This window comes from Jaminaea rosea (assembly GCF_003144245.1).
Source record: "Jaminaea rosea strain MCA 5214 unplaced genomic scaffold BDZ90scaffold_3, whole genome shotgun sequence".
NCBI classification, from domain to species: Eukaryota; Fungi; Basidiomycota; class Exobasidiomycetes; order Microstromatales; genus Jaminaea; species Jaminaea rosea.
In genome coordinates, this window is record NW_020289977.1 from 390,935 (window position 1) to 415,601 (window position 24,667).

The 24,667-nt window shown below is 59.2% G+C and overlaps 9 protein-coding genes and 1 non-coding gene across 10 annotated transcripts; 3 read left to right on the top strand and 7 right to left on the bottom strand.

Annotated features, from left to right (window-relative positions):
• Positions 1 to 100: 100 nt before the first annotated feature.
• Positions 101 to 2,835, bottom strand: BDZ90DRAFT_250034 (MCM-domain-containing protein). Its single transcript, XM_025507678.1, has 2 exons — positions 2,524 to 2,835; positions 101 to 2,438 (listed from the first exon to the last, which is right to left on the bottom strand). The coding sequence occupies exons 1-2, from the start codon at positions 2,740 to 2,742 to the stop codon at positions 204 to 206; spliced, it is 2,454 nt and encodes an 817-aa protein (XP_025363459.1). The 5' UTR covers positions 2,743 to 2,835; the 3' UTR covers positions 101 to 203.
• A 148-nt stretch (positions 2,836 to 2,983) lies between these two features.
• Positions 2,984 to 5,759, bottom strand: BDZ90DRAFT_230858 (hypothetical protein). The gene has a single exon (XM_025505631.1). The coding sequence runs from the start codon at positions 5,597 to 5,599 to the stop codon at positions 3,182 to 3,184; it is 2,418 nt and encodes an 805-aa protein (XP_025363460.1). The 5' UTR covers positions 5,600 to 5,759; the 3' UTR covers positions 2,984 to 3,181.
• Positions 5,760 to 6,005: 246 nt separating this feature from the next.
• On the top strand, positions 6,006 to 6,309 carry BDZ90DRAFT_258922 (putative 50s ribosomal protein L33; the record flags this gene model as incomplete). The annotated part of the gene is made up of 2 exons (XM_025508125.1): positions 6,006 to 6,135; positions 6,263 to 6,309. The coding sequence occupies 2 exons, from the start codon at positions 6,006 to 6,008 to the stop codon at positions 6,307 to 6,309; spliced, it is 177 nt and encodes a 58-aa protein (XP_025363461.1).
• A 195-nt stretch (positions 6,310 to 6,504) lies between these two features.
• On the bottom strand, positions 6,505 to 9,584 carry BDZ90DRAFT_226178 (ATP-dependent DNA helicase; the record flags this gene model as incomplete). Its single annotated transcript, XM_025504701.1, has 6 exons — positions 6,505 to 8,521; positions 8,589 to 8,679; positions 8,791 to 9,010; positions 9,107 to 9,149; positions 9,233 to 9,375; positions 9,495 to 9,584. 6 exons carry the CDS (start codon positions 9,582 to 9,584, stop codon positions 6,505 to 6,507), a joined length of 2,604 nt encoding a protein of 867 aa, XP_025363462.1.
• Positions 9,585 to 10,562: 978 nt separating this feature from the next.
• Positions 10,563 to 12,389, top strand: BDZ90DRAFT_273799 (subtilisin-like protein; the record flags this gene model as incomplete). Its single annotated transcript, XM_025508816.1, has 1 exon — positions 10,563 to 12,389. One exon carries the CDS (start codon positions 10,563 to 10,565, stop codon positions 12,387 to 12,389), a length of 1,827 nt encoding a protein of 608 aa, XP_025363463.1.
• A 100-nt stretch (positions 12,390 to 12,489) lies between these two features.
• BDZ90DRAFT_t13 lies at positions 12,490 to 12,571 on the bottom strand. Its single transcript has one exon. It is a non-coding gene; the product is annotated as a tRNA-Asp (tRNA).
• Positions 12,572 to 12,683: 112 nt separating this feature from the next.
• BDZ90DRAFT_230860 (hypothetical protein) lies at positions 12,684 to 17,760 on the bottom strand. The gene is made up of 3 exons (XM_025505632.1): positions 16,701 to 17,760; positions 13,529 to 16,614; positions 12,684 to 13,459 (listed from the first exon to the last, which is right to left on the bottom strand). Exons 1-3 carry the CDS (start codon positions 17,664 to 17,666, stop codon positions 12,724 to 12,726), a joined length of 4,788 nt encoding a protein of 1,595 aa, XP_025363464.1. The 5' UTR covers positions 17,667 to 17,760; the 3' UTR covers positions 12,684 to 12,723.
• A 232-nt stretch (positions 17,761 to 17,992) lies between these two features.
• Positions 17,993 to 20,237, top strand: BDZ90DRAFT_230861 (putative VMA2-H+-ATPase V1 domain 60 kd subunit, vacuolar). The gene is made up of 6 exons (XM_025505633.1): positions 17,993 to 18,071; positions 18,198 to 18,229; positions 18,297 to 18,324; positions 18,414 to 18,441; positions 18,519 to 18,789; positions 18,863 to 20,237. The coding sequence occupies exons 1-6, from the start codon at positions 18,016 to 18,018 to the stop codon at positions 20,107 to 20,109; spliced, it is 1,662 nt and encodes a 553-aa protein (XP_025363465.1). The 5' UTR covers positions 17,993 to 18,015; the 3' UTR covers positions 20,110 to 20,237.
• BDZ90DRAFT_230862 (kinase-like protein) lies at positions 19,998 to 22,380 on the bottom strand. Its single transcript, XM_025505634.1, has 5 exons — positions 21,801 to 22,380; positions 21,572 to 21,726; positions 21,448 to 21,489; positions 21,165 to 21,369; positions 19,998 to 21,082 (listed from the first exon to the last, which is right to left on the bottom strand). The coding sequence occupies exons 1-5, from the start codon at positions 22,245 to 22,247 to the stop codon at positions 20,357 to 20,359; spliced, it is 1,575 nt and encodes a 524-aa protein (XP_025363466.1). The 5' UTR covers positions 22,248 to 22,380; the 3' UTR covers positions 19,998 to 20,356.
• An 803-nt stretch (positions 22,381 to 23,183) lies between these two features.
• On the bottom strand, positions 23,184 to 24,075 carry BDZ90DRAFT_245544 (hypothetical protein; the record flags this gene model as incomplete). Its single annotated transcript, XM_025507515.1, has 5 exons — positions 23,184 to 23,342; positions 23,426 to 23,560; positions 23,638 to 23,835; positions 23,903 to 23,944; positions 24,025 to 24,075. 5 exons carry the CDS (start codon positions 24,073 to 24,075, stop codon positions 23,184 to 23,186), a joined length of 585 nt encoding a protein of 194 aa, XP_025363467.1.
• Positions 24,076 to 24,667: the final 592 nt, after the last annotated feature.

Consider the following 24,667-nt stretch of genomic DNA (forward strand, 5'->3'; position numbering starts at 1 on the left):
CTCGTCTCCGCGGCCCAGCGTGTCGTCGAGGGACTCCGCCGACGAACGACGAAGGGTCTTCCAGCAGTGCAAGCTTTTCTTCATCATCCCCCGGTCGTCAATCTTGATATCGTTATCGAATCGTATTCGAAAGAGGCTAGTGACAACAGGAAGAGAAGAGCAATGGCAACGTGCAAAGCATGCATAGTAGCACAAGTCGCGCATCATAAGAAGACGAGACGGTTGCCCGTCACCTGCAGCACGCCCAGATCCTCATACTCCCTCAGGCACTCCTGAAGCTGATCCTCAACCCACCCACTCGCCAAGATCCTATCCCTCACATCTCTCATAAGCAGCTCCCCAGGCCCGGATCGCGAAGCCATCGAAGCCTCGTTGTCGTCCACCTCCATACTCTCAGCCGACTCGGCTGCAGCAGCCATTGCCATGTCGCGGATGATGCGGTAGATCTTCGAGATGGGCGAATGGTCGGCCACTTCGTCGTCTTTGCTGCGCTTGTGTCCGTCCGCGTGGAGGGAGGCCTTGCTAACGTCCATGAGACGCAGAGCTTCGTCCACGTCCTTGACGTCAACCACGTCGGCAAAGCGCAGACGCGCCAACGCCTGACTGAGGCGCAAAACGCCGAGCAACGTACGAGCAGATGTGTACGAGTAGGCCGCATCGCGCTCCTCGTCTTCCTTGCCCTGCGCGCGCAACTTGACGTAGGCGGCAACGACGTACTCGCTCACTGCTTTGGGCACCGTCGGCCGCTTCTGGCGGGCGAGGGCGATGTAATGACGCATGACCTGCGGGTCAAGAGGGTCGTGCTCAATGGGCGGGTGCTCACTGTGCATGTGGACATAGGCAACGTGCTGTGCCAGACGCTCATCATCGTCGCGAGAGGGTGTGTCGAGGATGAGGAAGAGCACGTCGAAACGTGAGAGGAGGGCGGCGGGCAGATTGATGTTGTCCACCGGTGAGACGCGAGGGTTGTACCTGCCGTACAGCGGGTTCGCTGCGGCGAGGATCGAGGTGCGAGCATTGAGTGTGGTGGAGATTCCCGCCTTGCTGATGCTGATCGTCTGCTGCTCCATGACCTCGTGAATGGCTGTTCGGTCTGACTCTTCCATCTTGTCGAACTCGTCAATGCACGCAATGCCGTTATCGGCCAGCACAAGGGCACCTCCCTCCAGTACCATCTCGTCCGTGACCGGGTCGCGCATAACGGCTGCCGTCAATCCAACGCCAGAGCTTCCACGCCCAGTCGTGTACACGCCGCGTGGCGCAATCTTGGAAATGTACTTGAGCAGCTGCGACTTGGCGACTCCCGGATCACCCATGAGGCACACATTGATATCACCGCGAATCTTCATTCCGTCACCGACCGTCTTGCTCACTCCACCTACGAGGAGGAGAAGCAGGCATTTCTTAACGTCTTCGTGACCGTAAATCTCCGGTGCGATGGATGCGGCCAACTTCGGGTAGAGAGCCGGGTCGTCCTTGAGGTCTGCGATTGCTTCTTCAATCTCGGGCGTCATAACCATAGCGTCGTACTGCTTCTTGAGCTGGTGTACGTGTTGCGCGTCTAGGTATGTGTCGGTAAGAAGACCTGCTCGCACAGCCTTGAAGCCCGTGTAGGGGGTGGGGAGGAAGATGCCGCCCACGTCGGCGACGTCGCCTGGGTTGAGAGACCGAGTCAAAGGCCCATACAGGTGGACGGTCATGCTACGAGGGATGTGGCCAACGGGCACCTGGTCTGCCATCTCCTGAATCTTGACCTCTTGGAAGGGCACGAACTTGGAGGCTCGCGTTTGCTGGAACAAGGGGCCCTTGACGCCATTAGTCTTGCACTTGAGCGAAGGGCAGTCTTGCAAAGGCATGTAGGACCGACCTGCGACTTCCTGGAAGATCTCTGCGCCGCAGTTGTCGCACGAGTATGCATCGACGACAAGGTATGGCTTGACTTCGGAGACGCGCGTAACGATGCCTCGAATAGAGATGAGCTTGCCTAGGTGAGCACCTTTGACTGCGCGTACTGCCAAGTGCGGCGTAGTGCGCAGCGGTGCAAAGTAGAGCTGATACCGACGCAGAAGCTGAGGGGGAAAGGGCAATTCACCCTCTGCTGATGGCGCTACTTGGGACTCTTCCTCTGCTGATGGCCCAGAAGACGACTCGAGACCCTGAGCTGCGCGTGCATTGCGTTCTCTTCGCTGGTGCATGATCACATCGAGAACGTCGTCCTTGTGTGAGATGTCCTTTGTCGGCTCTGGCATGAGTTTATCGACGGCTCTGCAGAAGAGGTCGGTGTAGTGTCGCGTGTTCTCCATGATCGAGTGGGCAAGTCGCAGTCCTGACTCGGTGCTCTGCGTCGACTTGAATTTGCCCACGTCATTGAGGTCGATGACGAGGGAGTCCTGCTCGCGATTTGCGATTCTCTGAAGCTGCTCGCGATATTTGAAGCCCTGGTCGCGAGAGAGAAGCGATGCTTGATCAAGGTCAGCCGCCGAACGATGGGAGCATCCGTCATGCTTCCCTGCGCTGACTCACGTTCTTCTCCTTCCTCGAAGACGATCCAATACCCATGCCATCGAGTCCATCCTCCAGATCGCCCTCGCCATCATCATCCGAATCATCCATCGCCATCATCGCTTTACGTTGTTGCCTCTGCGTGGGCACAAGACCCTTGAAGTGAGAGAGGAATTCGTTGATCTTTTCCCCTTCAGCCTTGTAGTCCACGGGCGCTCGCATCACGGGAAGCGTGGCCATGTTGGGCAAGCAAGCAGATGTGGAAAGGTCGTGGAGTCGAGTCGGAGGAAGAGGTGGTAATGAGGGTGAGAGGGAATCTCTGCTGCGATGCGAGTCCAACGAGGAAGGCGTCGCTCCCGTCAGTCGTGCCGACTCGCTCGTCGCCCTGTCCACTTTACGCGGACGCATCGACGCGTTGGGCGCGCCGGACGCGTGGCCGGTCGAGGCGCCAGGCTAGGCTCGCACACGACAGGCTGAAGCGCACGCGGCGGGCACGGTGGATATCAATTGGGGGCTAGTGTCGAGCATCGCAGCTTGCTGAGACTAAAGATAGAGAGTTCCTTTGCCCATCGCATCGTCACTTGCGTTCTACAGGTAGCCACATTCCGATCCTCCACGGCCTTCAGTGATCGAGCTGGCCATCACGCCGGCGCAGCGACCAGCTCTGACGCTATCATGCTCACTTCGCGAAGCCCTCTCTGATCTTAGCGCTCCTCAACTTGCTCCGCAGAAAAGCCAGCCTCTCTTCATATCTCTGCGCAACCTTTTGCGCTTCATCTGCGCCGCCAAGACCGGCGTCACTGCCCTCGAACGCAGTCGCCATTCTTTTCCCCTCCGCCTCGACAATCTTGATCTCTGCATGGATCTCCTTGCTGCCCTTGTCCGAGTATTGCCAGTCCAGATCGTCAAAGTTGAGCACGGCGGCTGTCGCGCTGGTGGCACTCTGTGGGGAAGGCGACTGAGCATCGAGGGAGATGCGTTGCCCATCAAACGATCGTTTGGGTAGGGAGACCGCGCGACTGCGGACGGCTTCTGGACTAGCAGGCTGCGCTGCGTCGACCCGCAGGCTGCGACTACGTTGTCTTGCTAGCCCTCTGTGGCCTGACGCGCCATTTTGGGCAGGAGCAGGCGACGTAGTCAAGCTTCTGGCCTGCCTCATCGAAACGACGTCTCGCTCCAAATTGCCCGCCTCAATGGCCTTGCGCTCACTGCTTGTCGTCGTATTGAAGCTCGCCCCGCTCAACAAGCGACGTCGGCGCGTCGAGCTAGGCGCCAAGCTGCTGGCTGCTCCACCAGCTCCCCCCTTTGTGCTCGTGCTACGGCGCAGGCTCCCACTGCCCGCAGCTGCACGGTCGCCGTGACCGTCGTCCGAGATGGACCTAGCATCGCGGCTGCTGGCTGTGCTGCGTGTGGAGAGCATGCGGGTAACCATGCCCGGCTTGAGGTTGAGGGAGCGTGGGGCCGCACTTGATCCGGAGCTCACCGCAGAAGCACTGCTCGGGGCCACGCCGATGCTGCCACTGGTACCGATGCTGTTGCCATTCTCGTTCCCGACTTGGCTTTCTGTGAGCGGACCTGCGGCTGCGCCTGATGCTGCTGGGTAGGTGAGGGAGCGCTTTGATGCCGGTCGACGCAGCGTCCATGATGAGGGCGGCGTGGACGTCAAAACAGATGACCCTTGCGTACGTTTGGACTTCACTAGCACTGAGGCTCGCTTGAACATTGAGGGCAGCGTACGGGATGATCTCGTAGGGGAGGGTGGACGGGTCTGATTCTCCTGCGCGACGGCAGCTTGTCCAGCAGCGTCTTCTTCGTCCTCGAGATCAATGACGCTGCGCCGATTGGTGAGGACCAACGTGTCAGTGTCTTCGGGAGCCTCAGTGGCTGTTGAAAGGCCGACGCTTCGCTCCAGTAGCCTCTGCCGCAGCTTGCGATATTCATCGTCGCTGAGCAGCCCGTCGCCATGACTGACGGCAAGGTCATCCAGCTGCCTGGCCAGTGCTGAGGGCGAGAGTGGTGGGCCAGGTGAGGCTGCAGCTGCCGCTGCTGCTGGCATTGTTGCGGATGATGCGGCTTCGACGTCGATGTTGACGCCCACTTTGGACATCTTGCTTCTGCTGCTCCTGCTCCTAAAGACCCCGCCAAACGCGGGGTTGCTGCTGCTGCTGCTGCTCTCTCTCGCAGCACTTGGTCCACCACTGCCATTGACAGGCAATATCAGGCCCTTTTGAGCCTCGGCTTCCTCCTCCTCTCGCGCTTCAAAAGTCGTCTCGTGCGTCTCCGTGGTATCGGGTTCTTCGTTGCTGTGGTTGGTATTCGTCGTTGCCGCGCTTGTGGTCATTGTATTCCCTCCGTCGTGACTGTGGCTCTGGTTCTCCTCTGCCTGGCTGTTGGACATGGTCGATGTAGTGCGTGGTCGAGGGGTCGGAGGGGAGACGGATACGCTCGGGTTGCCAACGACAAAGACGGCGGGGTGTAAGTCCTCTTGCTCGTTGCGTCCAGTAGAGCCGACTTGGTTTGCATCTTTGCGCTTCGTCGTCGTAGCGTTGGCTCCTCCGACTCCGTCGTCAAAGTGATACGACGACGGAGGGTGATCTCGACCGCCTTGCTTGCGCTTCGCTCGTACGTCACCCTTCCAGCTGCTGAGTCGGCGAGAGGCATCTCTTCCTAGGGTGAAGGGGGTCGTTGAGGTGGAAGAAGAAGAAGTTGAGGGTGATGGTGGTATCGCTTCGGGAGTAATAGACGTCGTTGATTGGTTGGAATGTTTGCGGTCCAAGCTTGGCGGGATTGGCTTTCGAGAGGATGAGGAGGCAGCAGCGACGAGGCCTGTGATGGTGCCGAGGGAAGCCGACTTGCTTAATCGCCTGCTGGCGCTGCTGCTGCTGGCCTTGGGCGGTGGGACTGAACCAATACCAGCGTCTGGTCCAGCGGGCTGCTCCACAGCAGCTGGCGGCGTATAGTAGAGGTTGCCATCATCCTTGCCGCCGTCACCGTCGTCGTCGTCTCCTGGCCTCCTGCCCTTGCCCCATGTGCTCTTCGTTGCCGTAACATGGTGCGAGGAGGAGCGCGAGCCCCTTTTAGCAAACAGGCTCTTCATGGGAGTGTGCTGATGAATCTCTCCCCAGTCATGCCGAAAGGGCAGACACAGCGACAGCGAGGAGGGAGACAAGGGCCAGCCAAGTTGGCAAAGACTGCTGCTGCGAGCAAACCAAGGCTACGAGGGCGGGAAATGAACGGGACGAGGGACCGAGCGAGAGAGGGACCGAGCTGGCCTTGGTTGGCCTGACCGCTCCCCGCCTGCAGCGACGTCGACGACTGGCGCCGACTTGCATTCAGCCCCGCTCGAGAGCTCGCCCGCTTCATCTCAAAGGGCGGATAGCTCGGCATATCACATCGGAACGGGAGAGAACGGGAGGCTTTCTCAGCTGGGCATCTTGCACTCACACCTCGGACTGACGACGAATCGGCTCCATCCTTTTATCACCAAGTCCTTCTCACCAATCATGGCCGCCTCATCGAGGTCACGCATCGTCATTGCACGCCTCTTCTCGACGGCTGGAACTGGATACGCTTACACTACTGTCAGGCCAAGGATCGCAGAGAAGCTCGTGCTGCGAAAGTACGACCCCATTGGTGAGTTGCGGCGACGAGTGCCTGTGCCTGTGCTCGCGCCCGCGCCCGCGCTCCTCAGATGGGTAGTGAGCTTACCAAGCTGTTTCTCCTCTCTCTTTGCGACCCCTCCATTCTTGATCGCTCTCAGTCAAGCGACACGTTCTCTTCAGGGAGCGCGGTAGCTCGAAATCATAGTCATAGACGCATGCGCGTTAGACTAGCAACATCACCTCGCCCACCGCATTCTCGCCCATCTGTACTTGTACGACAACACACCACAATCAAGCATGCTATACGGCATTCAGGGGGTATCACATTGGTGATTGATTGCTAATGATACATGAGTGGATGATTGGCGCGTACACGGACCCTCACACGCTGCTCTCAGCATCAGTCGATCTCGATGGGCTCGTCCTTAACGCCCGACGATCTGCTCCCGCTCGACGTCGGTAAAGCAGACTTGCCTGCAAGCCTCGATGGCATCACCTGCCAGCCAAATCTGTCAACTTCGATGTCGTCATCCTCCTCATCACTGCTCGAGGGGCGGATTCGCTTCTTCTTGTACTCCTGGCCTTGCTCCCCGCTCTTGCTGCGCGATGCGGACATACGCTCGAGAAGCTCGCTGATGGGTCGTTGCGTGCCAGAGAAGGAGCGACCAGCCGTCGCTGTGGGTCCTGGCGCCGGCTTTGAGCTCGACTCTGCTGCTGCAGATGCACTTTCGGTGAAAGCGGCCTCCTCGTCCGAGTCAATGATGTCGTCGAGATCGTCTGTCAGGGTGCGCTCCTTTCCTTGCTGCCTCTTCTTTGGCGGTCCACTCGACCCGTTGCCCTTTTTCTTGCTGCCTGCAGCAGTCCCCTCGCCGTTCTCCTCTTCAGCATTGCTCTTCCTCGCCTTTGCCTTCTTCTTTGGCTTGGACGACAGATTGACGTCGAGCAGACCAGTCAACTGTCGAGCATTCTCCTCGGACAGACGAGTGAGTCGAATAGCCTGTGGACCCGGCTTCACATACACGTTGACCGAGTAGGCCGTGGCGTTGTACTCGTCGTCGAGGTACTGCTTGTTGAGGAGCGCCACAATCACCCGCTCAACGTCGTCGCTGCTCAGCTCCGTGATCTTGCCACCGTGCTGGTCCATCTGGAGCAGCGCCGTCTGGCCGCCGCTGCTGGCGCCTTTGCGTTTCTTCTTCCCACCACGGGAGTCTGCAATGACTGTGTACTGTCCTCCCTTGAGCCCGCGCACCAAATCTGCCAGGTTACCCAGCGTCACTCGCCCGCCATCGTCGTACATCTCGCGCATGGCGTTGACAATCTGCCAGGCATAGAAGGAGCAGTCGCGCGGCTCAGGCGGCTCAAGGCAGTTGTCGCATCGACCGCATGTTTCTTCGTCCTGATAGGCGTCGGAGAAGTACTCGCCGAAGATGACCTTGCGACACCGACTGCTCTGCGCGTAGTCGAGCATAGCGCCGAGCTTCTCGCGTCCAGTGGGCTCACCCGCGACCAAGCTGGCCATGCGTGAGGCGTCTTGCGGTCGGTAGAAGAGGACGCAGTCTGACGGGTTGCCATCTCGACCTGCTCTGCCGCTCTCCTGGTAATAGCCCTCCAGCGACTTGGAGACGCCACTGTGAAGGACGAATCGGACGTCGGGCTTGTCAATGCCCATCCCAAAGGCGATTGTCGCGCACACGACGCGAATTCTACCCTCGCGCCAGCGTACATGGATGCGGTGCTTCTCTCGATCATCGACGTCGGCGTGATAGACGCCTGCTCGGATCTTCCCCTCGCTGAGCTCGCTCAGAGCATCAGCCATTGTCTCGGTATCCTTTTTGCTGAGGCAGTAGACGATGCCCGTCTCGTTGGGGTGGTGCTCGAGAATCCAGTCGGCGATGGCCTGGTTGGCAGCTGCGCTTGCTGAGGGCCGAGGAACGACCTTGTAGTTCAGGTTCGGACGATGTAGTGGGGCGGTGAAGAAGACAGTCTTGTTCGGCCGTGCGTTCGGAGGCTCAGTCGTGTCAGGCATGCCCAAGATCTCGAGGACGTCTTGTAGGACGCTCGGCGAGCAGGTTGCGGTCAGGCAAGTGGCTCGCGTTTCGGGGAAGAGTTTTCGCAGCATAGAGAGCTTGCGGTAGTCTGGGCGAAAGTCGTGACCCTGATTGGAGCAGCAATGAGCCTCGTCGATGACGACCCGAGCCAGTCGATGGCGCTGGTAGGCCGTCTGGAGAGAGGAGAGGAGCGTCTTGGATTTGGCGACGCGCTCTGGCGTGACAAACAGAATCTGTATCTCTTCGTCACCTGGCTGCTGTCGCCCAGAGTTCTTGATGCGGCGGAGGATGCTGTTCGCCTCTGGCCTGTCTAGTGCGCTGGACATGAACTCGCAGGGTACGCCCGCATCTCGGAGGTGAAAGCATTGGCTGCGCGCAGCGAGGTGGCAACGGAGATGAGAGTCGTGCGAGCGGTAATGCGCTTTGGTGTACTCACTCTGTACTGAGGGAGATGAGCGGCGAAATGACCAGGGTCACGCCTGGACTCATGATGGCCGGCAATTGGTAGCACAGCGACTTGCCTCCGCCTGTGGGCATGATGCATACAACGTCTTGTCCATCGAGGACAGCTGTGGGCGAGGAGTGTGGCGAGTCAGCGCGCCTTGTTGCACCCCTGTATCAGCGAATCTTGCCCTCACCATTCACGACACCCTCTTGGCACATCCTCCACTTCTCAATGCCCCACGTCGCCTTTGCCCTGTTGAGCAGCTCGCCCGACCAGGGGAAGGTGGATTGTGTGTAGTCTGTTCCGGCAGCCAGTCGTGAAGGTCCAGCCGTGGCAACGCTATTGCCGTTGCTATTGTAGCCTGACTGAGCTTGCGCCTTGGCTAGCAGCTGGCGTCTCTGCTTCTCGAGGGACTGACGAAGTGTTCGAAGCTGAGCGCGGGCGCACGCGCGCGAGCAGGGAGAAGTCAGCGAGCCAGCCTCGTCGATTCTCCTCGATCGTATGCTCACCTCTGAGATGTCATCATCCACTTGCTGAATCTCTGATGCTAGTCTAGGTAGCGCGAGGCAGAGCAAGACATTCGTAGTGCTCAGCATCTCCCCACGCAGGTCGGATTGCGCGTGCGTCCGACTCACTCCTCGAGCTTTTCGGCTATCGAGCTGGGCATTGCAGGGCCTCTGCTAGAGGACGCCACTGGCACATCAACATCATCACTGTCATCGTCGACGACCCTTCCGCCTTGACGCGCCATGCTGCTGCTGCTGTCGCTCGATGCAGACTGGACGACAATATGATGGGTAACCGTTGACGAGGAGCGGCGGCGGCGGCGTGCATCACAAGTCAAGGAAGCACGACGGAAGGAGGCGAGTGGGCCACACGCCCAGTTCCGCGTCGCACCTCGTTGCCGCGGCGCGAGTCGCCCGCTCTCGCGCTTGCGACGCTTGCGATGCAGAGGCTACAATAAATTGCGAAAACGAAGTGGGACATGACTTGTCTCACCGTCGCGCATTCAGTGACAACCCGAGTGAACGGTGCTGTCTCACGCGGTGAAGCAGAGTGCAGCAGTGTGAAGCAGTGTGAAGCAGCGCGAAGCCTCATTGTCATGCAGACCATTGGAGTTCGTACCGGCCCTCACCCTGCACGCTACATCGAAGCGCTCACGATCAGCGGATCCGTCAGCTCGGTACATTGTGACCCAACTTCGCCGCTCGTATGATACTGTCACTTGCTTCATTCCCCGGCAGTGGGCAAGGCAAGGCAGGCAAATCGGAGGTGCGTGGCGCGTTGTGAGACCCTGCATCGAACTCGAGGTTCCGCGCGGGGCGGCGCCTTCGCGTCGCTTCAGTCCCGCTGCCGGCGTCCAAGGATAGTGCAGCCCAGTCTTCGCCGGATCATTCAGCAAATATGGCAAGTCGCGGTAGCGTAGTCTACTCGAGCGTGTCTGCCTGTCTGTCTCTCCCTTCATTTGCACAGAGGATGCCGCGGCTATCCCTACCGCAAAGAACAGCTGGCGAAGATGGCGGCAACGGCGGCGAAGACGACGGCGGGGACGACTACGACGACTTTGCCTGCACTTGAGAAGAGGTGCGCGATGTGCGGTCCGGCATCAAGTTGCGGTGTCACGGCTCGATGTCGTCCGCAAGAGGGCGGGCTGCCAGGATACGGCTGCGTGATTTTCCTTCAACATGAAGATGGGGCACAGAATGCGCTGAACCCTTCCTCGCTCCTTCGGTGTGCATGAGATCTAGCATGCACCCTAGTCATTCGGGGCTCGGCGTCCGCAAGCGTGGCTTCTGTCACTGTGCTCTGGGGGTGGTTGAGCAGCACCAAGAGATCGCTCGGCGAGAGATCGCTCAAAAGGCGATAGCGATGCGCGCTCGTCGCGAATAATTCCTCGTCCCCCCCGTTTCTCCCCCCTCTCCCTTGTCTCGACGTCGACGTGCTGACCAGCGACGTCTGCTCGCGATGCGCTGCCTCCTCTACGCGGTCACTGCTGCCTCAGCCCTCTTGGCTGCCACCTCTGTAGCCCTGCCGCACTCAAAAACCCACTCCCTCAATGCGAGGTCCCTCCCTCCTACGGTCCGACCTGGATGGACGCTCGGCAAGCGCGCCGAGGCCGACACACCCTACACTTTTACGGTGGCGCTGCAGAGCAGAGATCTCGATGGCCTGGCTTCGAGGATGGAGCAGGTATCTAGGGGCGAAGAAGGATGGCTCTCCGACGACGAGCTTGCTCAATACACTGCTCCTACAGACGACACTCTGAGTGCCGTGCAAGCTGAGCTGGCTGCCGCTGGCATCTCTGCCTCTCACATTACTCCTAGCAAGCACGGCGACTTTCTCACCGTCGACGCGACTGTAGACCAGGTTGAGCGCCTCTTCGATACGAAGCTCTTCCATCACAGCTTCGAAAGGCGCTCAGCTATCCGTGCCCCCTCGGGCTTTGCTCTGCCCCAACATCTGGCCGAGCACATCGTCGACGTTGCTCCGTTGACACACTTTGGCGTACCCCATGCCTCGCAGAGCGGTGGCCATGCTGAGCCTCTCGATGCCGACAATGTCGAGGCAACGATCGCTCAGCAGAAGCGTGAAGTCGCGGAGATGGCTGCCCACCTCGAGCGTCGTCAGAGCAGCCCTGCGTCATGCTCGCGCTACGCCACCTTTGTCTCGCCGGCTTGCCTGCGCGATCTGTACCAAACGAGCAGCGTAAAGCCAGTTGCTGCTGCTGGCACCGTCGACATCGGTGTGATGGGCATCATTAATGCGAGTTTCAGCCAGGAGGACCTGGCCGACTTTGCGCAGCGCTACCGTAGCGATGCTGCTGGCTACGAGATGCCCGTCAACATCACTCGTGGGGCGCCCTTTGACTCCAAGCACCCAGACAAGGAGGGCACACTCGACGCGCAGGTGGTGCTCGGCCAGACGTACCCTCTCAACTCGACCTTTTACGCGTGGGGGTCCACCAAGACGGGAGGCGATGCCTTTTCTCAATCATGGCAGGACTTCATCGATATGAAGGCTGCGGACCGACCGGGCGTCATCTCGTACTCTTTCGCCTCGCAGGAGAATTGGTATTCGGCATCGACTGTCAAGTCGATGTGCCAGACGGCGCAGAAGCTCACTGCGCTGGGTACGACCATTGTCGTCGCTGCGGGTGACTACGGAGTGCTCGGAGTGAACAGCAAACAGTCGTGCGACAAGAAGTTTATCAACACGTACCCGTCTGTCTGCCCGTATGTCCTCTCGGTGGGTGCGACGGGCGGCTCTGGCACCAAAAACAAGATCGCTCCCGAGGTGATGATGAGCAAGTCAGTCGCAAACATGTGGTCAGGCGCTGGCTTCTCGGAGTACATCCCGCGGCCACAATACCAGGACGCGGCGGTCTCCGCGTATCTCAAGACGATTGGCGACGATGACAAGGGGCGATACAACATCGAGGGGCGCGCTTATCCGGATGTGGCGGCGCAGGGCACCAAGTACGTGATACGCCAGAACGGTGGGTGGTATACGATCAGCGGTACGTCTGCGGCTGCGCCCACGTGGGCTTCGATCATTGCGCTCTTGAATGCCGAGCGGAGGCAGCAAGGGAAGGGCACGATTGGCTGGGCCCACCCGACATTGTACAGAGCGGCGAACAGTGCGGCCTTCAATGACGTCGTCTCGGGCGGATCGTACGGTTGCAGTGATAAGAAGGCGCCTGGCTTCAAGGCCACCAAGGGGTGGGACGCTGCCGCTGGTCTGGGCACGCCCAACTACCCAGCGCTGGCCGATCTCTTCGCCGGTGCGGCGTGAACGCTCGTTCCTGTAATAAAGTAGTAGTAGTCTCGACAATGAATAGCATGCGCGCGCGGGCAAAAAGCGATTCCTCCTCTCGTACTGAGGGAGGTGGTTACTTTCCTGCCGGGAGTCGAACCCGGGGCTCCCGCACATTATGTAATGACAAGCGGACGTCCTAGCCGTTAAACCACAGGAAACGGAACCGTCCGTGTTAAACTTTCTCGGATCGGGCTGCTATGCCGCAGCTCCAGAAGCACATATAAACAATAAGCCTTGGCGGCGGCTGGGTCGTTCCCCACGCCTTACTCACCCATCACAACGTTCGACATGGTATGCTCTTGCATTGCAGTCACTCCGTCACTGCGTGTTGCGCCCCGCCCGCGCCGCCCGCGCCGCCCGCGGTACTCGCAGCCTGCAAGCCCACCAACACCTCGAGGTAGAAGGCGTGTAGCGCAGCGGGATCACTACAGAATGCCTCAAACTCCCTCCTTGCTCGATCAGCATCGGGTATCTCCACGGCTGCGCTGCCGCCGCCGCCGCCGCCACCGCCCCGCCTCTGCCTGCCACCACTCCCCCCTCCAACGCCCAAATGCGAGTTGAAGAGCCGATTGTTCAACCACAAGAAGCCCTGCGCCCCACCCACAACCTGCACAAAGGCGATGCCCGTGCGATGCACAAACTGACTGTACTCGAAGCGACTCGGCCTCGACTGGTAGATGAACTCGACATCCTGCGGATAGCGCCCCGCCGCCTCCTGATCGAGCACGAAGCCAAAGCGCTTTAGCAATGCCCACTCAAAGTAGTCTGCCGCGTGCGTGAAAGGCGGCAGGAAGTGAGCGTACGACGCTGCCGCTGGTGGAGGGAGGGCAAGATGGATCGGCACAGGAGCTTGAAAGGGATTGTGCTGCCCAACGTCGCAGATCTGGCCGATGGGCGCTTCGATCAGACGCAGACCATAGCGCTCCAGGGTGCGTGTCCAATTTTGCACCGTATCCTCAATGAAGCGGGCGGTCGTGCCCAGCCAGTGCAGTTGGGCATTGAATCCATTCGCGGGGTTGTGCGAGACGTCGTAGTGGAGAAAGGCACTGGCGGGCGGTAAAGGGGGCGGGGTGTCAGTCGCTAGATCGTCTCTCTGTGCACGCGCGCGCACCCACGTCTCTGCTCGATCCGACTTGCGTGCCGGGTCCACATCGATGATAGCCGACCGTGACATCAACAAGCGCGGAGCTCGTGAGGCAGCCTTGCGCTTCTGCTGGTGCGGCGCCGCGCCTGCCGCCCTCTTCCTCCCACGCAGGTAGTAAAAGTAATGCCCGTCCAAGAAGCCGTGAGAGTTGAACACATGCTCAAAAACGCCCTGCTTCCGCAGCTTCTCCCCAACCTCGACGGCCTCATCACGCGTCTTGACGTCCTTGAACTCTCCAACGAGCCACGTAGTCAGCTCAGCCCCCGTGAAGACTTGCTGGAAGGAGTGACGATGCCAGAATCGATCCTCGATGGGCACGCCCGTCGCGATACCCTCGGCGATGCCCTCGTTCGACGTCTCGGAGAGTAGCCGCTTCGCGCTCGCGACCCGCACATCCTCGGCCATGGCGGCGGCCTGACGCATAAACTCGGCGTCGTGCACGCATTGCGACGGGTCCAGTGAAGTGGGAATGAAGCGCAGTGGGGCGGCGGTGCTCGACGAGGAGCTCGTGCCGCGCGCACCACGCCACCTGGCCCGAGCAAACAGGTCGCCCAATCGATCCATACCAATAAGCCGAATCTCCTCATCGTCCAGCTGCTCGCCCGTCGTGGCCGTCATTGGGGGCGGACGATCGCCCGTAGGCACTATAACAAAGCGCGTTCGCCAGTAGCGGAGCCCTTCGGTGAATGTCTGCTCTTCAGCGTGGCCCGTGACCAGCGAATCGAGATACGTCCAATCGTACGACCTGTAGTCTGGGTATCGAAAGGTAGCTTTGACAGTCTGATACCCCGGCAGATGACGCGGCCAAACACAGCAGCTGTATTCGATGGGCGTGAGGTCGTACGTCTTGTTGCGAATATAGCGCTCCACATTGATGGCGCCGGCACCGCGGTCGTAGGTCAGGCGGTGGACTTGATTCGACATACCCAGCACAATTGGGTTTCCCGACGTCAAGGTCCCAGGCTGGAAAAGCTCGCTCGGGTGGCGCAACCTGAATGGCGAACTCCTCCTCTGTGACGATCTCTCCGCAGGTACAATGAACTGGAACCCCTGCGCCAGTCGCTGCGACGTCATCTCCTTGAGCGCCGCCAGCGCGGGTGAGGTAGACGAAGATCGTTTGACGAGGAAACTTCCCAGATCCGACGAGATCGAGAGGATATGCGGATACTCTGCCCAATTTTCGGCCAGATCATGTTGCGTCGGCAAGTAGAGCGTTGTGAGTGGTAGGCAGGCCGGAGTGGTGATAGAGCGCCACTTGACTACATGCCGATTGAGACGACGTGGGAAGAGGTGTTGCCATCTCAGGAGTTGGCTGGAGGCCGATAGAGCCTTGCGTGGGTTGGAGGGATTCACAAGCGTCTGCTTCTCCACCTTGGCGCGCTGGGCGTAGCGAGCCGCGCGACTCTCTTCGTCTTCGGGCGAGTCGTGCGAGGATGCTTTGTCTTCGCCCAAGCCGACGCCTCCACTCCCGCTACCACCGCCGCCTTGTGCATTCGAGTCACCCTCTTTGCCACTGCCACTCGTGTTGCTAGGCCCGCTGCCGTTGTTGTTGTTGCTGCTGGTGCTGCTGGCGTGGGATGGGATTGAGATAGGCGCCGGGGCGTGGTCGCGGCCCAAAGACCGGCTGGGCGACTCAGATCGCTTCAGCAGCGCTTGGATACGGAGCGAGGCTGCGGACCCTGACGTAGTCATCTGAGGCGGTCGTTCACGCTGAAGCGGCTCACTTCCCTCTCGCTCCTCCTGCTTGCCTCCCTTCAACGAGTTCCATAACCACCTCGCGTCGAGCTTGTAGCTACGAGAGCGAGTCAGTGAAGAAGAGGCCATCGTTGCGGGGGCGTGTATGCCCGCCGCGCTTGTCTCCATGGGAGCAACCCAAGCTTCTGCCTTGCCCACAGGCTGCAACGGCCGCAATGGACGATTGAGCGTCGACACGCTGCGGATCGAAGCAGGTCTCAGAGACGAAAAGGAACTGCTCGGCGACATCATGCTGGGCGAGCCCGACACCACCACGCTTGTCGGGCGAGAGCGAACCACATCCTCGCCATGCTCCCCATCTTCTGGATGTGACTCGAGTGCTGGCCGTCTACCCGCCCGGGCAAAGCGCGGCGTCTTGGGCGTCTTGGACAGCAGCTCTGCACCAGCGCTGCGCGGGCTGTCGATGCTGCCAACGCTCCGATTGGGCGTCGTAGTCGGTCGCCTGGGCGTCTTTTCCAGATCTCTAAACGTCTCGCGGTCGAAGCGCTCTCGCAGCGCCCGTCGCTGCTCGCGTGAAGCCAAGTCGTCGAGACTGCCCGGTGGCGCTCCGCCTGCTGCCTTGCCAACTTCCAAGTACGGCAGGGAAATGTCGCTGATCTCGTTCTCCATATAGCCAATCTGCTGGACCTCTCTCATCTTGACGCGTGGCACAAAGCGATCAGCTCGGAATGGCTGGTCTTGCTGCAAGTTGTAGAAGGAGGCGTCGATCCAGTGTGGGATGGAGTAGAAGTCTGCAAGCGGTCCTGTGCCGCCATCTACGTAGAGCGGGTCCGGAGGCGCTGCCGAGGAGGATGCGGTGGGCGCAGCGCTGCGTGATGGCGTGCGCTTGGGCACACCGGATGACAAGGGCGGCACAGTGCTCGAGAAACGAAAGAGTGGCACCGAATGCAGCGGCATCTTCGTAAGACATACGAGGTCCAGCCCGATACCATTGTCGCTCATCCTTTCCGTAGTCAAGCGCAACAGATTCTTCTCGACGCGAAAGTGGCCCGTACCTGCCGTGAGGATGACGAGATCCAGCCCGGTACGATTGAGATCGCGATCGATAAAGTGCTCATCGAATGGATTGAGCGCGAGGTTGACAGCTTCGAGGATATTGCCCTCGTGCGAAGCGGAAAGTTTGCCAGCGAGGAGGGCTCGATCTCTGCGCAAGAGGTCCGCATGTTGTTCCTCCTGCTCTGGTGCGCCTGCAGGACCTGCCTCTGGGCGACCGATGAGGAGAATGTCGTGTTGGAAGCGGAAGCATTCCTCCTTGAGCATCGAGATGACCTCTTTCCAGTCTGTGCGAGATTCGAGATCTACCTGCGGAACGAGAGCACGGGCAGACGATGGTGAGCTGAGCGGCATGCAAGAAAAGCCGCCGCCTCGCCTCGCCTCGCTGTACTCACGATGACCTTATAGTAGTCTATGTACCACCTTCCGTTCTCGCACCGCTCCCTCTGCACAGGTAAAGCGGCTTCATCGAGCATGTGCAGCTCGTCCTCATCGTAGTACACGCGGGCAAAGAGGATGATGCTGAGTACGTGATTCGTCGGTACGCTCCTCCATCGACGAAGCAATTCTGGTATGAAGCCCGTGAGCGCCTTTTCGTAGTAGAGCTCTCCATCTTCGTCAAAGTCCCACATTTCCTTTGCGAATTGGAAAAAGAGGTGGTATTTGGCCGACTCGCTGCGAAAGATGGCCTTGGTCTGCGGAGCCACGTAGCCGGACGTGACCTTGTGCTCGCGAATGAAGATGCGACCGACGGTAGCTCTCACGCTGCCAGCCAGCGCAATCTTCTGGCCCACGTAGACGCAGGTATCGTCAAGTAGCGTAGTAAGGCGCCACATATCTGCTCTGCCGACATACTGGTCGCGAAAGTAGAGCTCGACGTGAGAGATGACATTGTCCTCGCGGCTGACCTTGCTCAGCAGCACCTCTTGGCGATTGTGGAAGCCGTAGACTGAAGCGATGGAGCGGGCGAGGGAGAGCTGTAGCTGGCCAGAGCGCGAGACTGCCTCTGACGAGTCGTGGATGCCTTGACTGGCTCGAAATACAAAGGACCGATGCGCGAAGTGGCCATGCCTGCGCTTGCGGCCATTGGAATCGGTAGGCCAGGTTGGCTCGACGGAAGGAGGAAAGGTGACTTCGAGGAGATCATTCTCGCCTACAACGCCAAAATGTGCGAGAAGCTCAGGGCTGAGGACAATCTCATGTGAGCTAAAGTTGGGAGGCTCATGGGTCCAGAGGGTGATGAGGCGAGAGTTGATGACTGGCCTCGACTCTGCAGCATGGCGAGACGATGAGCGGCGTGAAGATGCTGAGGTCGAGGGCGCTCGCTGCACGCTTGGGCTCATAGCTGCCGGCCTCGACATTGATTTGGTGACACCTAGTCTTTGCTGTACGGTGCCATTGCGATGAGCAGCAGGGGAATTGCTGGAGAGGGTTGGAAACGTTGGAAGCGTGGTATCGTCGACAAAGCTGGAACCTCTGGTCGCTCTCTCCGTCCGTCCGTACGTCGATCCGCCCTGCTGCTGCTGCACGGCCCTCGTCTCATCGTTGTCTGTCCGCCAAGTCGACTCGACTGGCGCCGACGCCCAGCGCGCACGCGGGCGGACAGTGTGGCTGAGCGAGGGAGCGAGACAGTCGAGTGAGTGCCTGGATCACAGGGGTCTCGACTCTCACTTCTCCACAACTACCATCCTCCCTCCGACCTCGCCCATCATGTCAAGCGCACGTATGAGCGACAAGGAGCTCTTTGACCTCAACGCAAAGGCGGCGTGAGTTTGGGAAAAGGGCCACATGCCCCCTGAATGGGGCGCGGATCATGGCATACGGCCATGAAGCCTCGACGGGTGGAGGACATTTGCTGACATGCTCCTCGTCAACCCCTCGGTACCTCACAGCGTCAAGGAGTATTCCGTCGACCCGCGCTTGGGTGAGTCAGCTGTTCATCGCGAGGTTTCAGCGTGATCGTAGGCTCATCACCTCCATCGTCCTCGCAGACTACCGCACTGTCTCTTCTATCAATGGGTGAGCGCATACAGCCAGCTACCTCTCCCTCCCCTCGCAGCACGATCCTTACCTCGCCTCGCCCTTCCTCCCTCTCCTTTTTCTCACAGGCCTCTCGTCATTCTCGACAATGTCAAGGTGCGCAGTCGAACCCGCTACCCTCTGCACACGTTCCACCAACCGCTCACACCTCACCTCCGCTCGCACGCCCACAGTTCCCATCGTACAACGAAATTGTCTCACTCACTCTTCCCGACGGATCTCGTCGTGGCGGTCAGGTCCTCGAAGTCAGCGGCAACAAGGCCGTCGTCCAAGTCTTCGAAGGCACATCAGGCATCGATGTCAAGGCGACGCACATCGAATTCACCGGTTCGTCGATGAAGCTGCCTGTATCGGAGGACATGCTGGGCAGAATCTTCAACGGTAGCGGTAACCCCGTTGACAAGGGACCCAAGGTCTTTGCCGAGGACTACATTGACATCAATGGTGGGTAGAGCGGCGAAAGAGCTTGATCTGTGGAGCACGAACTGATCCTCTTGTCACGTTGCGCGCTCGCTAGGCTCGCCCATCAACCCGTATGCCCGTGTCTACCCCGAGGAGATGATTCAGACGGGCATCTCAACAATCGATGTCATGAACTCCATCGCCCGAGGTCAGAAGATCCCAATCTTCTCCGCCTCCGGTCTCCCGCACAACGACATTGCCGCCCAAATCTGTCGCCAGGCCGGCCTCGTCAAAAAGGGCGACTCGCGAGGCGATGGCAAGCAGCAAGGACGCCCCTCAAAGGGCATCCACGACGACCACGAGGACAACTTCTCCATCGTCTTTGGTGCCATGGGTGTCAACATGGAGACGGCTCGCTTCTTCAAGCAGGACTTCGAGGAGAATGGATCTCTCGACCGTGTGACGCTCTTCTTGAACTTGGCAAATGACCCGACGATCGAGCGTATCATTACGCCTCGTCTTGCCCTCACCACCGCAGAGTACTTTGCCTACCAGCTCGAGAAGCACGTCCTCGTCGTCCTTACCGACATGACTTCGTACGCCGATGCCCTCCGTGAGGTCTCCGCCGCCCGCGAGGAGGTGCCCGGTCGTCGAGGATACCCCGGTTACATGTACACGGACTTGTCCACCATCTACGAGCGTGCAGGCCGAGTAGCAGGGCGCAACGGGTCCATCACTCAGATTCCCATTCTCACGATGCCCAACGACGATATCACTCACCCGATCCCGGACTTGACGGGTTACATTACCGAGGGACAGATCTACGTCGACCGTCAGCTGCACAACCGACAGATCTACCCGCCCATCAACGTGCTCCCTTCGCTCTCCAGGTTGATGAAGTCAGCCATCGGCGCCAAACACACTCGTGCGGACCACTCGGACGTCTCGAACCAGCTGTACGCCCTCTACGCCACCGGAAAGGACGTCGCAGCCCTCAAGGCCGTGGTGGGTGACGATGCGCTTTCCTCCGAGGACAAGCTCGCTCTCCAGTTCCTCGACAAGTTCGAGCAAGGCTTCGTACAGCAGGGGGCATACGAGGCACGTACCATCTTTGACTCCCTTGATGTGGGATGGAACCTGCTCCGCATCTTCCCCAAGGAGATGCTCAGCCGAGTCAGCCCCAAGGTGCTCAAGGAGTGGTACTCGAAGCGTGGAGGTGGAACTCAGAAGGGCAAGAATGACGATGATGAGGATGGCAGGAGGGACAAGGGGACCAGGGATACGAGCGGCGAGGGAGAGGGGAAGAGTGAGGGGTCCAAGGACAAGGATGGCGCAAAGGAGGGCAACCTCATCGACGCCTGATGGGACGCGCTACCCCATTCTTCATCGCCCTCCGCCCTGCCCACCGGGCTCTCTTCATTTTTCGCTGCCGTTCTTGTGCTCGTTCCATGCTGCCTTCACTCAAATACATATGGATTCCTGCTCAGCCCAGCCCCTGCTCGCACACGTAGAGCTCTTCACATTATCACCACCAGCCGCGTTCCTCGTGATATACATTAGCCGGTAGGCACACTCCAGCCGACTTGCTACGCCTACTGTCCGCATCGTCCTAGTGTAACCCATCCACCCAACCCTTCACATCTGTCTCGCCTCTCTCCCGCCTCTCCTCACATCTCCTCACATACTCGCCCACAGCCCCGACTCCCGAGGCCAGCTCCTTTGGCGTAGGCCGTGCCGACGGATCCTTGGTGACACAGAGGTCGACGAAGCGCACCAAGTCGGGCGGGAAGCCCCGCGGCCGGCGGGTGCGACGATGCTGACGTTGTCGTCTTTGCTGCGTACGAGCGGCACTGCTGTCGATGGTCACGTCCTCGCTACTGCCACCCTCCTCCTCTTCGACGCTTGGAGCGATCGGCAGCCTCGGCGGCGGCTCATTGACGATACGCTGCAAAAGCTCCAGCATGCTCATCTGGCCCGCTCCTCCTGCCAAGCTCACGCCGGGCTTCTTCTTGCTACGACGGCGACGGTGTGTCTTCTTCTCCTTGGACGAAGACGCGGTAGCTGCTAGAGTGGCTGTCCGTTGCATGTTGGCGTTGTCCCTAGCTCCATTTGGCTTTGTTGGGGAGAGAGTTGTACGTAGATGATCGTCGGAATCTTCGTCGCCTTCCGTGTCGTCGTCATCAGAGTCGTCATCGGAATCCTCGCTATCCCCATCGTCGTTCTCTTCATCATCCTCTGCGAAAGGGAACCGACCTAGCGCAATCTCAATTATGGTGATGCCGAGGGACCACACGTCCGACTTGACACTGTACTGGTCGCCTTGGATACGTTCGGGCTGCACGCGGCACGGCAGGTGTCAGCGCTGGCCTTTTTGTGTCGACTCCAGCTTTACATGCCCTCAGCACCGCCGCACTCACACTCATATACGTGCTCGTTCCCACAAATGTATCAGCAATGGAGTTGATGAGCTCCCCACTGACTCCAAAGTCGCAGATCTTGATCTCTCCCTTTGCATTGACGAGGATGTTACTCGGCTTGACGTCGCGATGGATAATGCGATGCACATCGTAGAGGTAGGTCAGACCTTGCACTACGGTCACGGCTACCAGGCCGCAGATGTCGCTGTGCGTGATGCGAAGAGGGGCGACATGAGAGTGAGCGTGCAGCGAAAGAGGGGAACGGGCAGAGGCGTAGACTCACGCTGGTATCGGACCCCACTTCTTCCAGATTGTATCGAGAGATCTGTTGTAGCAAGAGCAAGCGCGGTCAATAAGAATGCGCTCTTACCTTCTCATAGCCTTCCTCATCATCGTCTGGAACTCACGACTTGTCCATAAACTCCATGCACATGCAGATGTGCGGCTCAGATAGGTAAGCTCCATAGAAGGAGACGATGTAAGGGCTATTGCACTCGTGCAAGATCTGAAGCTCTCTGAGAATCTGCTTGCGAACTGCAGGCTTGGCGTCGATGAAGACGGTCTGTCGTCGCGCACAGGAGAAGGCGGTGATGATGAGCATGCGAAGCGGACCCGACTATTGGCAGCTGCGCTCACCTTTCTCGCCATTACTGTATTGCTCTTTTCATGCAAGACCCGCGTGACTGTTCCTCCATTGCCACTGCCCAGCTCGCTCAACACTTTGAGGTCTTCATTCTTGAGATCAAGCTTATACTCGACTCCGAGCTCGAGGTTCTTGAGCTGTTCTGTCAAGGTGTTGTGGTAGTTGGCCCCTGATGAGGGCTCGACCACATCCCCGCTTCCAGTGACAGCACCACCACGAGTGCCAGCGGTCGTCGACGAGCCGAGGGTGAGGGTATTGTTGCTCGTCGCTGCGCTCGTCGTAGCGTTGGAGGAGCTGCCTGCGAGGGAAGAGGAGGAACTGCTCGTCGACGACTTGCCCAGCGCGGTGCCACTAGCTGAAGGTTGAGGCGCTGGAACAGAGAGCGGTGAGTCGTTGAGCTGTAGGCCCTTGAAGTTGCGCTTCTTCCTGATGGACGACATGCCGAGCGTTGAATGGTGGCGATGTTGTCGATGAGGCGAAGGACAAGGCACTGTTCGTCGTTGTGCGGACGGACGGACAAGGCAATCCGAGTCCAAGACGTGAGTCGATTCAGCCAATCAAGCTCAAGTGTTGGATTCGTCTCGAGTCGAGCCATTCGAGGCCATCGGGCGGGCGGGCAGGCGGACCGCCCTGCGTGTGGTGCGCCTGCGCCTGCGCCTGAGCCTGCGTGTGCCCCTCTCTCCGTCAAGCCGAGGGAGGCCGCTGTGGCACTCATCCCTCGTAGTCGACGACATGAAAGGCGCGCAAGCCCCCCCGCCCCCCGCTTCTCCTTGCCTGGCATTGCTTCGACGTCTTATTCTCGTCGTTCTCTCGCGAGGCAGGGCGGAGGATGGGAGGTGATGGGGGCGAGAAGTGGGCCGAAGTCGAGGTCAACTACCGCATCGTCAATCGTCTCAGGCACGACAGGCAGTGTGAGGAGCACGCGACGAGAATAGAAATGGAGAGATGGAGAGCGACAGAGACATCGAGAAGCACAAGATGAAGCGAGCAGATAAGGGAGAGGAGGGCGAAGGTCGTCGTTGCGGAGCTGAGTTGGCGGTTGAGGGAGATAGGGTGAGACGAGGATAGCTGATGTTGAGGAAGCAGAGGATGACGTGGGCTGCAGGTGGTGCTGATTGATCAAAGAGAAGGCGAAGGCGTCGGAGATGCCCTACGAGAGAATCGTCCCTGCTTGACAGCATGGTTCTCTCGTTGCCTGTAGTAATTTTGCTCCCTTTCCTTTCCAGCGTCGGCACCCCAGATCTCGAGGGCAAGCTGTCATCATTGGGCAGCACCTGCCCCTCTGTCTCCATCTGCCGCCGCTATCTCGCTCCTTCTCCAATCGCCGAGCGACTGTCTTCTATCCTCACACTGCCACCTCCGTACGCTGCCGCTCCTCAGAGGACAAGGCACTTCCCACCACTCCTCTTCTTAGAGCTCTTGCTGAGCAACGCAGCACGAGTAGCGTGCTCGAAGACCTCGCGGACACCCTCGCCTGTCTTGGCAGAGCACTCGAGATAGCGAGCGGCTCCGATCTTCTGTGCGACGGCCATGCCCTGCGTGTGTGCACAAGAGAGACGAGCAAGAGAGTCAGTCTCGACTTACTTGTTCGCAGCCGCCTCTCGCTCCTGGAACGCACCTCCTCAGGGCTGACTGGCCTCTGGCTCGTCTTTCGCAGCTCCTCAATGATCTTGGGATCACGACGAAGATCTTTCTTGCAACCGACGAGGATGATCGGCAGATTTTGGCAGAAGTGCAGCACCTCGCTGATCCACTGCAGGGAAGCAAAAGGGGAAGAGGGGTCCATGTCAGCTGACAGAAGCTTCCTGCTCTCTCGCTCGCGGGACGCACCTTCTCCTGGACGTTGTCAAGAGAGTCGGGTGAGTCGACGGCAAAGCAGATGAGGATGACATGCGAGTCGGGGTACGAAAGGGGACGCAGGCGGTCGTAGTCTTCTTGACCAGCGGTATCCCAAAGGGCGAGCTCGACGTGCTTGCCGTCCACCTCGACGTCTGCGACGTAGTTCTCGAAGACGGTAGGGACGTAGACCTGCGGCGAGGGGACGAGGGGTCAGATGAGTTTCACAAAGGAGCCGTTGGCTGCTGTGCCGACTCACCTCAGGGAAGGTACCCCTCGAGAAGACGATGAGTAGACAGGTCTGCGCAGTGAGAGGGCAAGAGAGCGATCAGAAGGTCTGCTAGAGACGGCATCCAGTTCGGCTGGCTGAACTGTACTCACCTTACCGCAAGCTCCGTCTCCGACAATTACGAGTTTCCTTCGGATATCCATCGTAAACGAGTGAAGGTGCTGGTTAGGGGCCTGTTGTCATGACACCAGAAGGGCCGGGGAGAGGTATCAAGCGTCGAGGGGCGCAATGGTCGGTATGAGCATGGGGAGAAGGAGTAGGATAAAGTGAATGAGCGTCAGCATATATCGATGACGATGAGGCAATGGATCGGAGTATGCTGTGGGCAAGTGGTAGCCGATTGTGTGGGTGGTGATGACGACGACGACGCCGTCGATGACGCGAACCACGCCCCATTGATATGCCTGACTGGCTATCTTCGAGGTAGAGCCTGTTGTCTCTCTCGTTGTCGTTACCGTCGTCGCAACCTCACATCATCTCGACCCCTATCATTTTGCTTTCGCTCGCCGATCTATCTGCCGCTAGCTGTCGTCAAGTCGCAACGGGCAACTCACGTCTGCTGGATTGCTTGGAGAGCGCGCTGATAGGTGACGCTCTGCGTGAGTTCAGAAAGAGAAGATGGCGATGTGTGCTTGGTCGTAACGACGACGCTGATTGACGTATAGACTTGGTGGTGGTCGTTTGAATCGTTCGAAGGTGGTCGTGATGGTGTGGGACAGACGACGATGAACTCAG

Excerpts from the sequence above, each read along its gene's own strand:
- BDZ90DRAFT_250034 (XM_025507678.1), bottom strand. The coding sequence starts at position 2,742 with ATGGCCACGCTTCCCGTGATGCGAGCGCCCGTGGACTACAAGGCTGAA. Across the intron at positions 2,439-2,523 it reads CTTCGAGGAAGGAGAAGAAC|GGCTTCAAATATCGCGAGCA; the intron begins GTGAGTCAGCGC and ends TCTCGCGACCAG.
- BDZ90DRAFT_230858 (XM_025505631.1), bottom strand. The coding sequence starts at position 5,599 with ATGAAGAGCCTGTTTGCTAAAAGGGGCTCGCGCTCCTCCTCGCACCAT.
- BDZ90DRAFT_230860 (XM_025505632.1), bottom strand. The coding sequence starts at position 17,666 with ATGTCGAGGCCGGCAGCTATGAGCCCAAGCGTGCAGCGAGCGCCCTCG. Across the intron at positions 16,615-16,700 it reads TAGACTACTATAAGGTCATC|GTAGATCTCGAATCTCGCAC; the intron begins GTGAGTACAGCG and ends CTCGTTCCGCAG. Across the intron at positions 13,460-13,528 it reads AAGTCGGATCGAGCAGAGAC|TGCCTTTCTCCACTACGACG; the intron begins GTGGGTGCGCGC and ends ACCGCCCGCCAG.
- BDZ90DRAFT_230861 (XM_025505633.1), top strand. The coding sequence starts at position 18,016 with ATGTCAAGCGCACGTATGAGCGACAAGGAGCTCTTTGACCTCAACGCA. Across the intron at positions 18,325-18,413 it reads ACTGTCTCTTCTATCAATGG|GCCTCTCGTCATTCTCGACA; the intron begins GTGAGCGCATAC and ends TTTTTCTCACAG. Across the intron at positions 18,442-18,518 it reads TCATTCTCGACAATGTCAAG|TTCCCATCGTACAACGAAAT; the intron begins GTGCGCAGTCGA and ends GCACGCCCACAG.
- BDZ90DRAFT_230862 (XM_025505634.1), bottom strand. The coding sequence starts at position 22,247 with ATGTCGTCCATCAGGAAGAAGCGCAACTTCAAGGGCCTACAGCTCAAC. Across the intron at positions 21,727-21,800 it reads ATACAGTAATGGCGAGAAAG|ACCGTCTTCATCGACGCCAA; the intron begins GTGAGCGCAGCT and ends GCGCGACGACAG. Across the intron at positions 21,370-21,447 it reads AAGTGGGGTCCGATACCAGC|CGACATCTGCGGCCTGGTAG; the intron begins GTGAGTCTACGC and ends CATCACGCACAG.